The 15588-nt window shown below is 40.0% G+C and overlaps 1 protein-coding gene across 14 annotated transcripts in view; it reads left to right on the top strand.

Moving 5' to 3' along the window:
* Nucleotides 1-15588, top strand: part of Itch (itchy E3 ubiquitin protein ligase) — a 115985-nt gene that overhangs the window by 97225 nt on the left and 3172 nt on the right. For 13 of the 14 annotated variants that reach the window (XM_060383027.1, XM_060383029.1, XM_060383026.1 and 10 more), the window contains 6 exons: nt 575-708; nt 1019-1159; nt 3629-3749; nt 5036-5140; nt 10818-10914; nt 13608-13680. In XM_060383027.1, coding sequence (XP_060239010.1) covers nt 575-708; nt 1019-1159; nt 3629-3749; nt 5036-5140; nt 10818-10914; nt 13608-13680 — 671 coding nt within the window. Of the gene's footprint in view, nt 1-574; nt 709-1018; nt 1160-3608; nt 3750-5035; nt 5141-10817; nt 10915-13607; nt 13681-15588 lie in introns of those variants that run through there. The other variant, XM_060383030.1, reaches the window with a different exon arrangement.

The following is a 15588-nucleotide window of genomic DNA, read 5'->3' as shown; positions in this document are numbered from 1 at the left end:
AGTATAATAAGTCATATGGCAGAATTTACTGTTCATTTTATTTATTTTATCTGTCTGGGTGTTTTGCCTTCATGTATGTCTGCGCTCTACATGCATGCCCAGTGCTTATGGAGGCTGGAACAGGGCATGAAATGAGATCTCATGAGACTGGAGTTACAGGCAATAATGAGCCCCCGTGTGGGTGCTGGGAAATGAACCTGGATCCTTTAGAAGAGCAGCCAGTTCTCTTTAACTGCTGAGCCATCTCTCCAGCTAGAAAGGTTTAGGGGAAGTGAACTCCATCGTGATTGTGTGTGTGTATATGTGTGTGTGTGATTTGTTTGCCTGCTTGTTTTGTTTTTTGAGGCAGTGTCTTACTTTATAGCCTTGGCTGGCTTGGATATCACTGTGTAGACCAGGCTGGCCTCCAATTCATAGAGATCTACCTACCTTGACTGTGGAGTGTTGTCATTAAAGACATGTGCTATCATGCCTGGCCTCAACATTTGTTTGAATGGAGAATTTTATCTAATGTTTTGGTGTTAAATGATATTTATACAGTTATCTTAAGTGGTATTGCTTCCTTCCTGTATAGGCTCTATTCCATGGGAAATTCATAGATACCGGGTTTTCTTTACCATTCTATAAGCGTATCTTGAACAAACCAGTTGGACTTAAGGACTTAGAATCTATTGATCCAGAATTTTACAATTCTCTCATCTGGGTTAAGTAAGTTTCTTTTTACATTTATTAAAATACAATCTGTGCTTTATTATGGTGCTAGTAAGCTCTTCTACACCATAGTCATGTCATTGTTTTATTGAATTTATAGGATATATACATCAGGCCTTTCTCATTCTTCAGTATCATAAGTTTTATAGGAGTGCATCCAAGGTCTTAGCTATTATGATTATAATCCAGCTTCTTTGAATTAGATATTTTAAGGCTTATTGCTTAAATTCAGAAGTTTAGTTTCATTAACACTTTTGAATTATGATTGAATCATATATAACAAATAGTGCCAATTTCATTTGTGCAGAGAAAACAATATCGAAGAATGTGGATTGGAAATGTACTTCTCTGTTGATAAAGAAATTCTAGGTGAAATTAAGAGTCATGATTTGAAACCCAATGGTGGCAATATTCTTGTGACAGAAGAAAATAAGGAGGAATACATCAGGTAAGTGACAGTGTTCCTAAAAGGGGGTGGGGGCAGAACTGGGGGATGGCTCCATAGCTCAGCAGGAAAGAGAATTTGCTGCTCTTCCAGAGGACCCTCAGGTCGCCCACAACCACTCCAGCTCTGGAGAGCCGATACTTTTTGTCTTCCCTGGGCACTCACATACATGCTGTACACAACCTATACACAAATGAAAATAAGTATTCATCTCTTTTAGAAAAAGAGACGTTTCCCTGACAGTGTTTAGCCTTTTTGTTAATAATTGTCTAATAATAGTAATGGGTAGTATTTTTAAAATATTGTTTGTTTTATGGTAATCATTTTTATGTAAACAGGTATTTCTCATTTCTATCGTTAGTCTAAAAATAGGATTTTAAAGGTAGAAAGTTATGGTGACTAGACTAAGCAAAGCAGATTGCCTTCCTTAATGTGGGTAGGCTCTATCCATTCAGTCCAGAGTGTGGCTATAAAAAAAAAAAGTCTTGACTCCTTCTGAACAAGAGAGAGTGCCCTCCACCTGATTATCTTAAAATAGAACATGCATTTTTGCTGCTTTTACACTTGAACTTAAACATTGATTCTTCCTGAGTTTAATATTTGCTGGCTCTTGTACTGGGGTTCTGTGTCATTTACTACTTGGAGTCTTTTGGATTTAGATTGTAACTGTACCATTAATTTTCCTGGGCACTATACTGATGTTGGGGCACCCATAATCCAATTCCTTCTAATCATCCTTTCATGTATGTTTATACTATTTCCTATGATTTCATAAAATATATGTAGAAAATATAAAAAAAAAAGAAAGTTATGGTGAATCACTTGATTTATTCATTTATTTATTTACTTATCTTGAGATAGGGTCTATGTAGCCATGGCTGTCTTGGAACTTGTTATACAGATCAGGCTCATCTCAGACTCACAGAGATCCTCCTGCCTCTGCTTTTCCCAGGCATTGATTAAAGGTGTGCACCACCACTCCTGCCATGGATATCTTCTTTTACATAGCAATCTTGTAACACTATATCATATTTAACATGCTGTTGGAAAAAAGAATCTCAAGTGTATATGATATTTTCATTGGGAGTACTGTAGGTGTGGATAAAGTTTTTTAATAAAATAGCGGCTGTGTGTATCCTTTTCATGCTTTGCATTGGTTCACACTTGTTCACATTTACATTGGTTCACATTGGTTAGTTCATTCATGCCTTCTCAGTACTCGCCTTCGTGCTAGCATACTGCAGTTAAGCTTAGGAATTTACAGCCTAAGTTCAAGTTCCCGGGCCTGTGCTGGATGCTCCTTTGAAAACTAAGAGTGCATAACTTTTAATTATCAGGTACTATGATCACTTAACTATTTGTTGATAAATAATAGCCATCTAAAAAAGTGGAATTAATTTAAAATGTGTTTGTAAAACTTGGTTCTGTTCTGTTTTCTAAGAGCTGTAATTTGCTCCAGGTATTATGGCATAAATCTGCAGTCCCAGTACGGGTTAGGCGGAGGGACTATGTTCAAAGTCATCTTTGGCTATAGAGCTGATGCAAGGCAGGCCTGGGCTACAAGTGAGGGTCTGCTTGTACAACAGCAGAGCTCAGTGGGCCCTGCCTGGGGTAGGGGCCAGAGTGATAGACCAGATAGATGAAAAACAAAACAGTGAAGCCTTAATAAAATCAACCAACTTGACCTAATTGTTTTTTGTTTGTTTGTTTTTTTTTCTTTTTCTTTCTGTTTTTCTAACTTGATACTATTGTGGTCAAAGAACATTTTTTGAAAAAATTTTTTTTGGAAACTTGTGTATATGGTCAGTCTTGTGCACATGTGTGCTTCTATTGTTGGATTATTGTCAAGAACTCAATATTCCTAAAATACATACATTTGTTTGCTTGTTTAAAAGTCTTTTAAAGAAAATATTCTGAAACAAAATAAAATTTTATATGAATTTTAGCTGTTGAGATTTATATAACGGAGTTGAAATCTACAATTTTTTTTTTGTTTGTTTTGTTTTTTCAAGATAGGGTTTTTCTATTTTTTTAGCCTTGGCTGGCCTGGAACTCACACAGATCTGCCTGCCTCTGCCTCCTGAGTGCTGGGATTGAAGGTGTATGCCACCACCACCCAGCTGAAATAATTTTTTTTTTTTTTTTTTTTTTTTTTTGTAAATGGTTGAAAAAAAGTAGTTCCCTCACTTTTTTTTCGAAAGTGTCATGGTGGTGCATACCTGTTATTCTAGCCATTGGGAAGCTGAGGCACTTGGATTGCCTTGAGCTGGAGGCCAGCCTGGGCTATATAATGAGTTATAGGACAGCCTGGGCTATATTGTGAGATCCTTTTTTAAATAAAAGGAGTTCATGCTTCTCTACTTTTGTTCATATTTCAGGTTTTCATAATAAAGTTTACATTTTTAATCTTACATGCAGAAATTAAAAGTAAACTTTTAACTTCCTGATACAGTTTCCAATCTTATTTGCCAGAATGGTAGCTGAGTGGAGATTGTCTCGTGGTGTTGAAGAGCAGACACAAGCTTTCTTTGAGGGCTTTAATGAAATTCTTCCCCAGCAATATTTGCAATATTTTGATGCAAAGGAATTAGAGGTAATTACTTTTTATTTACTCTAGTATGTTGGTGTATATTTTAAAATCATTGTTTTCATCTTTCCGGTGTTATCTGTATTTTTTATGTTAGCAGATGTTTAAAACACTCTTAACTTACACTAGAACAAAAAAAGCATTACCTTTTAAAAAAGTATTGTTGGGACTGGGAGGTGGCTCAGGGGTCATGAGCATTGCCTGCTTTTCCAAAGGACCTGGGTTCAGTGCTCAGATCCGAGGGACCAGGCTCTCAAGTGGTACACAGACACTTATATCGACAAACATCCCTACTCATAAAATAAGTCAATAATTGATATTTTTAAAAGGTGTTTTTTAAAGTAATTACACTTTATTCAGTTTGTATCCCCCCATAAGCCCTTCCCTCCTCCCCTCCCGATCTCACCCTCCCATCCCCTTCTTCACGCATGCCCCTCTTCAAGTCCAGGGATAGGGGAGGTCCTCCTCTCCTTCCTTCTGATCTTAGTCTATCAGATCTCATCAGGAGCTCATCAGGAGTGGCTGCATTGTCATATTCTGTAGCCTCGTAAGGCTGCTCCCCCGTCAGGAGGAGGTGATCAAAGAGCAGGCTAATCAGATTATGTCAGAGGCAGTCCCTCTTCCCATTACTATGTAACCCACTTGGGCACTGAACTGCCATGGGCATCATTTGTGCAGGGGTTCTAGGTTATCTTCATGAATAGTCCTTGGTTGGAGTATGAGTCTCTGGGAAGACCCCTGTGTTCAAATTTCTGGTTCTGTTGCTCTCCTTGTGGAGTTCCTGTCCACTCCAGATCTTACTATTTCCCACTTCTTACATAAGATTCCATGCACACTGCCCATCAGTTGGCTATAAGTCTCAGCATCTGCTTTGAGAGTCTGCAGGGCAGAGCCTTGCAGAGGCCCTCCGTGGTGGGTTTCTAGCTTGTTTCCTGTTTTCTTCTTCTTCTGATGTCCTTCCTCTTTGCCTTTCAGGATGGAGATTGAGCATTTTAGTCAGGGTCCTCTCTCTTGATTAGTATCTTTAGATGTACAGATTTTAGTAGGTTTATCCTATATTACATGTCTGTATGAGTGAGTATATACCATGTGTATATACTCACTTTTTAAAAAAATTTTTTTAAAGGTTTATGCATAGGACCTGCCCTCTCTGAGTCAGGTAGAGAAAACTCTTGATGTAGTTTACTGATGCTTGCTCAATGTATTTTTAGTTGCTATGTTTCACTTAAGCTTTGTTTATATGAAACATTTTTGGTTACCTTAAGTAACAACTTGTTTTTTCATTCTTAAAGGTCCTTTTGTGTGGAATGCAAGAAATTGATCTGAATGACTGGCAGAGACATGCCATCTACCGTCACTACACTAGAACAAGCAAACAGATCATGTGGTTTTGGCAGGTTTGTTTCTAACTTTATTTCTATAGATAAACACAGAGTGCATTTTATTTTTATAAGAATTTATCAAAATAAGTAATAAAATGTCAGGCCCCTATTCTTTGCAGTGCATTACAGTAATACATTATAAGAAATATGATTTTAACAGAATCCTGTAATGTTGTAACAAAAAAGGTATTGAGCTATATAATGTTTATTATTAGCCCTATAATTATTACTTCGGCATTACTTAACCCAGTATCAAAATCAAATAGACACAGACACCTGTTAGATTCTACCTTCTATCCATAATCTTATAAGTACTTGCTTATATTTTTTATCTCGGTATTTCTCTCCACTCTATTCCTGGAGTCCTTCCTTCTGGCCCACATGGTTTCTTCCACACTAACCCATCGTCATGTCCTCTCTCCTCTCTCTCTGTCTCTCTCCTTTCTGTGATTTTCCTGTCCCCATATCTCAGGAACCTTTGCCACACCTATTTCCTTCTGCCTCCCTCCTTTGTCCTGCCCATGTACAAGCCTTGTTTTAACCAATCAGGAATAAAGTCTTAGGCAGGTTTACACAACAAGAATAGGGCAGTAACCAGATCTTGAGGGCCAGTAATTAGCATCAAAATATAAGCATCAGACCAACCTCCAACACTCTAAAGCCTTAGCAACACATACCTCGTCCTTTGCCAGAGTATAAGGTTCTTCCAGAAGGTAGGAGTCATTCATTTGCGGGCCGAAGGGATGGTTCAGCAGTAAAGGGCATTTGGTGTTCTTGCAGAGGACCCAGGTGTGGTTCCCAGCATCCACATGGTGGCTCTTAACCGTCCACAGGCATGAATGTGCTGCACATACATACATGCAGGCAGAATACTCATGCACATAAATTAAGTCTTAAAAATTGTTAAAAAAAGAGATTGATTCATTTATATTTGATGTCAGTCATTCTTGGAATCTCATAGAACTATAGTGTATGGCTTGATCACTGCTACTTTATTAAGAATGATAGAATGTTCAGACAGCAGATTTAACAGGTATGGTTTAGGGTTATAATGAGATCTCAAAAAATGTCTACTGTTTGGGCTGTTGAGTAGGTAAGGTGCTTACTATGGAAATGAGTACCTGAGTCTGGATGCCCGATACCCATGTAGAGAAGAGTTAGGCCAAGACATGCTCCTACCCTCAGTGCTGGGGAGCAGAGATGGGAAGACCCTGGGGCTCAGTGGCCAGTCTAGCCAGAAAGTGAGCCCCAAGTTCAGCGAGATCATGGCCAGAACAAAGAGAGCTAGAAAATGGTAGAGGAAAATTTTCAGCATTGACCTCTGGCCTAAAGAAATACTCACACACCTGCACACCTGCACACACAGTTGTGTACATGTATATACCATCACCACCAACACAAACTAAAAGAATAAAATTGAGGGCCAGAGAGATGGCCTAGATGGTAAAGGTGCCTGCTGCCAATCCTGCTGACCTAAGTTGGAAGCCTGGGTTGTACATGGTTGAAGGAGAACCAACTTCTTCTGAAAGTTGTCCTCTGACCTTCACCTGCTCTGTGGCTCTTCTGTGGCCATAGAATAAATATTACACACTAATAAACAAAAATGTAATTAAAGTTTTTTGAAAAAATAAAATGGGGCTAGAGAGAGGACTCGGCAGTATAGCATACTTGTTGCTCTTGGAAAGGACTGAGGTTCGAGTCTTGGCTTTCACATTGGTGCTCAAGCCACCTGCACTTTCCGTTTGGGGTCTGATCTCCTCTTCTGCTCTCCTTGGGCACTTGCACACATATGACGCACATCCATAAACTCAGGCACAGACACAAATGAAATAAAATACTTGATCTTTTTCTTTTTTTTCTTTCTCTTTGCTTTCCTCTCTTTCCTCCTCCTTTCTCCCTTCTTCTTTCTTCTTCTTCTTCTTTCTTTGTTAAATAAAAACAGGACTGGCAATATGGCTCACTGGGCTAGTGCTCTTGCTAGCAAGCATGGTGACCTGAAATTGATCCCCCAGGACCCACCGGTAGAATGAGAGAGTATGTAGCTAGTCTTTGCTATTTTGTGGGTTCTTTTTCCCCCCACCTTTAACTCCCCTTTTCACTCCATTTCTATCACTAGAGAGGAGAGAAAGAAGGAGAGAGGGGACAGAGAGAGAGAAAGAGAAAGAGCCTTGAATCTAATTTCTTCCTTTTTGTTTTGTCTTTGAGCACAACCACTAACAAATGGCAACCAACCCTCCTGAACAACTGCTAACCCTAACCCACCTATTGGGCTCTAGGATTTATACACCCTTTGAAAAATGCCCAGAATTTTAAAAGTCACACAGTCTCAGACACTGTCTGCAGCCGACAAAACCACACCTCTAGAGCACGAGGCAAATCATAGTCACCTGCCGCAGAAAGTCTGAAACAGCCCCGTATCCCTACACCTGAGAGTAAAATGATAACACATTCTTATAATATTTCTATGTTTTTAAAGAAACCAAAATTCCAAAGTTGTTGCTATAAGAACAGATTCGTGGAAGTTGTCCTTTTGACTTTCACATGCACTCATTACTCCATACACAATCACACAAAACAAATAATTTAAAAAATAAATTGGGCCTCAAGACATGGCTTAGCAGGCAAGAGCGCTTGCTGCTCTTTTAGAGGACCCAAGTTTGGTTCATGGTCCCTTATCAATGACTCCAAAGTGCAACTCCGGTTACAGGCTGTCTAGTGCCTTTGGCCTCCACGAGCACCTGTACTCCCACCCACATACCTACTTGTAGACACACTTACATATAGATAATTACAAATAATAAAATAGATAAAAATAAATCACCAGTGCTTGAGTTCTTAAGGTAATGCAAATTAAAACCCCAGCTAGATAGGACTTTGTGCACATGGGTTTAGGAAATGGAGAGACAGAACCTTTGATGAGCATGTGGAAAACCCAAAACCTTCGTTCGTTCATTTCTAGTAAGAGAGTAACGTACTGCAATGGGAAATAGTGTGGCAGTTCACCAAAAAGTTAGACATAGCCAGGCATGGCAGCCGTATCCCTGTTATTGCTTTTGGGAGGCAGGAGGACCAGGAGTTGAGGCTACACGAGAACTTGTCTTAAAAAGAAAACAAGAACAGTTAAACACATAGTTGACATGATTTAATGGTTTCACTTCTAAAGAGTAATAACCAGAACGCCAAGCAGATACTGCTATCTACCAGTATTTTCAGCAGGGTTGTTTTTCAAGCTCACCTACAGGCAGAATCAAACTGTACGCATATTAATAGATGAGCAAACCAGAAATGGTGTGTACATACAATATAATACCGTTTAGCTCTAAAAGTGAGTGAAACTTTCGACACATAACACAGTGTAAGGCTTTAGAAGCACTATGATGTCTCATGCCCAGGGCTTGGAGGCTAACGCAGAAGGATACTTAGCAAAAGCCTATCTCAGAAATAGGAAAAACATGAATTTTGTGCTGGAGGATGGCTTACCTAGTATGTTTCAGGCTGCAAATGCAGTGTTCAACACTGGGGGAGTTGGGGTGGGGGTGTTCAAGAAACAATCAGGGTCTAGGGACATAGTTCAGATGTAGAGCACTTGCCTTGAGTTCAGTTCCAAGCCTGCAGGAAAAAACAAGTTCCGAGGCCTGGCTTGTTGGCACACATCTGTATAGCCAGTCCTCAGGAGGCTGGCGAATTCCTGCAACTTCAAGGGCAGCCTGGTCTAATAGTTCTGGGCCATCATCTTATTTTTGAGACAGGGTTCCTCTGTGTAGCCTTGGCTGTCCTGGAACTCAACTCTGTAGACCAGGTTGGGCCAGAACTCACAGAGCTCTTCCTCCTGAGTGCTGGGATTAAACCTTGCTGTGTGGTAGACGGTGGGGTTGAGGTAACAGGCTGTAGGGAGTGAGTTTTGTGATGAAAGCACGCTCCACATAGTGACGATAGTTAGGTAGTAGTGCGCAAGTATTTGATGCTGTTATCATAGGGAGCTGGGAATGTGGCTAAGTCTGAAAAGTACTGGTCATGAAAGTATGAGGACCTGAGTTTGAATCAGCAGCACACGCCTTAGTGCCAGAACTGACGGGGCAGAGACAGGCGCATCCTTAAGTGTACTAGCCATCTGCTGTAGCTCATGGGCAAGCTACACGTTCCATGAGAGACTCTCTCTCAAAGATAAGAACGACAAGGTAGAGCTGTTGAGGAAGACATCCAACATTGACCCCTCACTCCTACACACATGCATGTTCACACACACATATATGTGCATACTCACATGACAAGTATATATATACACACAGAAATTACCAGGGAGGGCTGGAGAGATGGCTCAGAGGTTAAGAGCACTGGCTGCTCTTCCAAAGGTCCTGAGTTCAATTCCCAGCACCCACATGGCGGTTCACAACCATCTATAATGAGATTTGGTGCCCTCTCCTGGTGTGCAGGCACACATGCAGGCAGAACACTGTATACATAATAAATAACTCTTTAAAAAAAATAACATGGTAAATTTTAGTATGCATATTCTACCACAGCCTTACATTATTTGTTTTTGTGTGGTGTGCATGCATGACATCATTTGCATATGGACTCAGAAAACAACTTTTAGGCATCGGTTCTTTCCTTGTTTTAAGTAGATCCTTCCTGAGGATTGAACTTGGGCATTAGGCCTGGGAGCCAGCACCTTTGTCCCTTGAGCCATCTCACTGTCCACTTACCATAAATTTAAAAAATAAAATTCTAAATGTCCTCTATACATGTAACAGAATTCATGTTAAGAAACACAAAGAAGAGCCGGTGGGGGGGAGGGGGGCATACCTAACCCTAACCCTGTACTTGAGAGGTGGACGCAGAGACAGAGGCAGATAGATCTCTTTGAGTTCAAGGCCAGCCTGATCTACAGAGTGAGTTCTAGGACAGCCAGGGCTACACAGGGAAACCCTGTCTTGAAAACTAAAAAGAAAAAGGGCGGGGGGGGGGGGTGTGGGGAGGAGAAAAGATGAACTGAAATAATTGACGAGAAAACCAGGGTTGGTAGCTCATGTCTTTAATCCTAGCACTTAGGAAGCTAAAATAGGAAGATTTTGAGATGTTAAGGACATTATCAGATGTATAGCAAGTTTGAGGCCACTCTGGAAGATGTAAGACCTGTTTCAAAAACTAACTAAATAATTAACTAACTCATTGATATTAAGTAACTAGGGAAAAATAATTCTTACAAGAACATATTTCACTCAGCCAAAATATGCTACAGAATAGAAACGTCTGCTGGAAACATTGTATTTAGACCCATTTGCAGGAGATAGAACTACCCATTTCTGGCTATGTGTAGCTTATAAATCCCTTAAAATTTTGAGGAAAGAGGCTGTTGCGTTTCATGAGCTTGATTTGTTTAGGAAACCAAGAGATTTATTCAAGCTAAACCTTTCTATCCTGAGTAACCACAGGTGTGTGCTGGGTGTAGAGGGAGCAGGGAAGGCTGCTGTAGGAAAACAGACCGTGGTGCACAGGAAGGCAGCTGTGAGCCTTGGAAGGCTGGTCTGAGACCATCCTGAGATGGTCTAGTAAGATCTATTAAATTTACTGTCTTATATTGCTGATACCACAGCTGCTTCTAAGATTTAAAATGATCGTTTTTTTCTTTCTTGTTTAATAAGCTGTATATAACATGACATATATTTCTCCTTACATGTGATATTAACAGTTTGTTAAAGAAATTGATAACGAGAAGAGGATGAGACTTCTGCAGTTTGTTACTGGAACCTGCCGATTGCCAGTGGGAGGATTTGCTGACCTCATGGGTATGTATAACGAGTTCCTTTTTTGTGGAAACTGGTGACCTTACTACTGTTGAATAATTTCGTATACACCAGAAACAACAGACAAATGTACTTGTTTGAACCAGCCATGGTCAACCAGATTTTATGAACTTGGAGATGATTTCTTATTTCTTACCTCAGCATGTTTTTTTTATATTGATTAATTGATTGATTGCTGTTTTTGTTTTTGTTTTGTTTTTTTAAGACAGGGTTCTCATGTACCCTAGACTGGCTTCAAACTCACTGTATAGTTAAGGACAACTCTGAATCTTTGGTCCTCCTGCCTCTACGTGCATGTTTGATAAAGAGCCATGTTAGACGATATATTTAGTATATAAACATTTGTTTCTATTTTTAAGAACATATTTGAATTTAAGAAAAGATCTCTAAGTGCCAAAAAGTCATAAAGGATACAGAAAAGATGAGAAGTAGCTAGATATGTTGACAAATGCCTGTAATCTCAGCACTTGGGAGGTGTTGGTAGAGGGATTAGGAGTCAAGTCCATCCTTAGCTACAGAGCATGATTGAGGACAGCCTGCACTACATAAGTCCTAGCCTCAACAAAACAAAACAAAACAAAAGAAGCCGGCAGTGGTGGTGCATGGCTTTAATCCCAAAACTCAAGGAGCAGAGGCAGGCAGATCTTTGTGTGTTTGAAGCCAGCCTGTTTCAGGACATCCAAGCTACACAGAGAAAACTGTCTCAGAAAAAAAAAAAAAAAAAAAAAAAAAAAGGAGCAACGAAAAATGGAATAAGCTATATACAGTAGGATAATACACTTGCCAAGTAAGTTATAAAGGTCAATTTGGAGAAAAATAAGATGGGTCTTATTTAAAAGTGTAGTGTCAGGCTGGTGGTATAGCTCTTCACCAACACGTGTGAGGTCCTGGATTTTATCCCTAAAAGAGTAAATAAATTGTAGTGTCAAAATATATATTTGTAGGGGCTGGAGAGATGCTCAGTGGTTAACAGCACTGGCTGCTCTTCAGAGGACCTGGGTTTGATTCCCTGCCCCTCATATTGGCTCACAACCATCTGTAACTGCACTTTCAGGAGTTCCAATGCCCCCGTCAAGCCTTCGCAGGCACCAGTAACACATGTGGGGCACACACATACATGTTGCGAACATACCCATATACATAAAATAATTTTAAAGTATTAAATATGTATATAAACATTTTCATATATAGATCTATATCTACACACGTACACACACACACACACACACACGTATTTATGCTTAGGGCTAATAAGCTGTCTCAGCAGATGAAGACATGTAAGCCTGACAAATTTAATTCGAGGAGTTCACATAACGGTAGAAGGAAAGAGTCAACTCTACAAAGTTCTAGTGACCTTCACATATGCACCATGGCATATCCGTGCGTGCACACACAAACACTCCATCATACATTATTATTACTGTTTTCTTGCATAAAATTTCATCACAAATCAAGGGTCTAATCTTTTTTTAAAGGTAGGATACTTATCATTTGAAAGGTGACTAAAAATAGGAATATAGATGCAAGAGTCTACATGGAAGGAATTAACTAAGGGACAGTGTCAAAGTAAGAATAAAAACAACAAGCCACATAAAAACATAATTTAAGAATGTTACTTTTACAGTTACAGTCTTTCCTCTCTCTTCCTCTTTCCTTTTTTTCTTAAACTGGTAACTGGGCTAGCCTCAGCTGTAGGAGAGGCTGGCTTCTGGTCTCCTGGTCTGCTACAGAACTTCCCAAGTCCTGGGATTACAGGCCTCAGCCACCTGGCTTCAGGCTTACAGTTCGGTGTATTATTGAGAAAACAGTCATGATGATGGTCATGGCACGTGGGATTCTATTAAATTTCAAAATCCTCTCTATTACATGTTAATTCGAACTACTGACTGCTTGTCTCTGTGATTAGAAACACTAGTGACTAGAAGGAAGCATGCAGAGTGAATGAATGCCTCCTTAGTACAGAATAGTTTTTGATAGTTCTTGTGATAACCATTTCTGTTTCCTTATCTTACCGGGTTTTCTGTGTAACTGCTTAGGAACTTGATTCATTCATTCATTGTTGCAGACACAAAAGAATTTCCAGTCTCTGTTGTTTAGTCAGTAGGACACAGGAAATTTTAGCATGGCTGCTCCATAAACTCACAACATTCACTGACCTGGCCATTCTAGTCCAACAGGCCAGCAGCACTCACCAGTCATTTTGACCACCAGTAAGTGCTTCCTGGGGAGCAGTAGTGTCTTCTTGGTGCTGATGAGCAGCACAGCTGTGTCTGACAAGAGGCAAGCATTACGGAGAGTGAGTGTGTGCCTAAGTGTCAGCTGTGACAGGACATGCCAGCACGGCCTTACTGTTGAAGTCACCAGGGTGGTTACATTTCTAAAGTTGTGATAACTGGATATTTATGTGTTCTTATGTGGGCTGTCATTGATCATAGCATTGTGCTATGCCAGCTAAGGTTTTCTTGGTGTACATTAACAAAATGATCCTTGAATTTCACCATTCGTGGGAAGTGCCTGGAAGCTTGTTAAAATGTGTGCGTGGCTGCTGCTCCCAGGGTTGTGTGTGCAGGAGGTTTGGGACACAGTGTGCCTCTGCGTAGTGGTGCTGCTGTCGAACTGGGAAGCATAATTTCAGAACGTTTACATCAACAAACTCCACTTTTATTGTGCTTTAGGGAGCAATGGACCACAGAAGTTCTGTATCGAAAAAGTTGGGAAAGAAAATTGGTTACCCAGAAGCCATACCTGGTAAGCAAAATCAGAAATAGAGCAACTAGTCTTTTATCCACTTAGCCTCTGGCTACTGTTTGTGTGTGCGTGTGGATGTATGAGTGTGCATATGTATACCACGTGTAAGTTGTAAGTGTATCTCTACTAACAGAGCTCTAGCTCCCCACCTTGTTTTCTGGTTTAAAATGCAGTTTAACCTCATTTCCAAAAATGACCAAACAGTCTTAATCTCAAGTACAGTTCATGTTCAAATTCAATCTACTTTTAACCACTTTTGGACTTTAACCATTTGTAGGTGTGTGTTGTTTGGTGCTATTAAATGGGTTCACATGGTTGTATGGTCATGTAGATATCTCTCTTAGCCATCAGCTGATGTGTGCTCACTAAACACACACTTTCTGATGACCAGCATACTCTGTCTCTGGGACTTTAATTAATTTAAGAACTGAAATCAGGCCCTTCTCTGACTGGCTTATTTTACTTAATGTGTTACAGGATATATCACAATTTTTTTTCTTTTATTTAATCAGTTTTTTTGTTTGTTTTGGCATTAGGGAATAAACCCAGTGCCTTATATTTTGATAGGTTAATTCTTTGTTGAGCCACCTCCCCAGACTCCCTACTGTTACTGTTTTTAATTGACACAAAATAATTGTACATGTTTATGTGACTTGGGTTTTCATCTAAGGTCTCGGGAAGCCTAGGCTAGCCTTAAATTCCTGGTCATCCTGCCTCTAATGCCCAAATCCTGGAATTATACACTTGGAGTACCATGCCCAACTTAATAAATAATCTATGGACCTGGAGAGATGGCCTTGTGGTCAAGAGCATGTGCTGTTCTTGCAGAGCACCACACGATCCAGGACACCTTGCACAGGCACTAGGTGTACGTGCAGTTCCTAAACATACAAGGAGGTAAAGCACGTGTAAAAAGGAAACATTTTAAAATAATAGTTTATATTTGACATTAATATTTTCCTGGGTTTTTTTGGGGAGGGGGATAGAATTGTTTATTTTGTATCATACCTCTAGGGATACACAGTCTATTTTGTAGGGGACACTGGCAACAGACAGAAAAGAAGTTTCAGCAGCAGGGGGCCAGCTTGTTACCCTGCATCCACACTAAGAAAGCAGGTTTTTTTTTTTTTTTAATGTAAACATTTTTACATTCATTAATGTATCTGTGTGTCTGCATGTATAATGTTTCTGCACTGAGCAGCATGTGTGTGGAGGTTAAAGGCAATATAGTCAGTTCTCTTCCACCTTCTGGACCTGAGGATGCACTAAAGTTGTCCAGCTTGGCAGCCAGCCCTTTCACCCACTGAGCCATCTCACCAGCCCAGGAAATAGTTGGGATTTTGTTGTTTTGCTTGCTTGTTTGAGGTGGGGTTCTCATGTGGTCCAGGCCAATCCTAAACTTAGGATGTTTCTGCCTCATCCTTAATATTCTGGGTTTACTGGCAATATGTAGACCACTATGCTCAGTTTTTGAGATAAGATTTTTATTTTTAATAAGCTGGAGTATGGCTCAGTGGTTAAAACACCTTCTGCTGGTGACTCACCACCTGTAACTCTAGCTCCTGGGAATCTGACACCCTTCTCTGGCCTCCAAGGGCACCCATACAGATGTATAATCAACACAGACAAATATATGTAAAGTAGATTTTTGTATTATATTTATTTTGTGCATGTGGAAGTTAGAGGACAATTCAAGGAGTTCTTTCCTTTCCACTGACCCAAGGGATATAACATGGGTCATTGGGCTTAGCAGTTCATATTCTGATCTCCTGAGCCATCTAAGCATATAACTGAGTTTGTACTTTGTTGCATATGTTTAAGCTGACCAACTGAATCTTCATAAACATGCTGACACACACACAGAGGCAACAAAACTCTTATTTGATGAATGATATTTTTTCTTCTCTG

This window comes from Meriones unguiculatus, chromosome 4, assembly GCF_030254825.1.
Source record: "Meriones unguiculatus strain TT.TT164.6M chromosome 4, Bangor_MerUng_6.1, whole genome shotgun sequence".
NCBI lineage: Eukaryota > Metazoa > Chordata > Mammalia > Rodentia > Muridae > Meriones > Meriones unguiculatus.
Note: the sequence above shows the minus strand (reverse complement) of the source record. Positions and strands in the feature narration are given on the sequence as shown.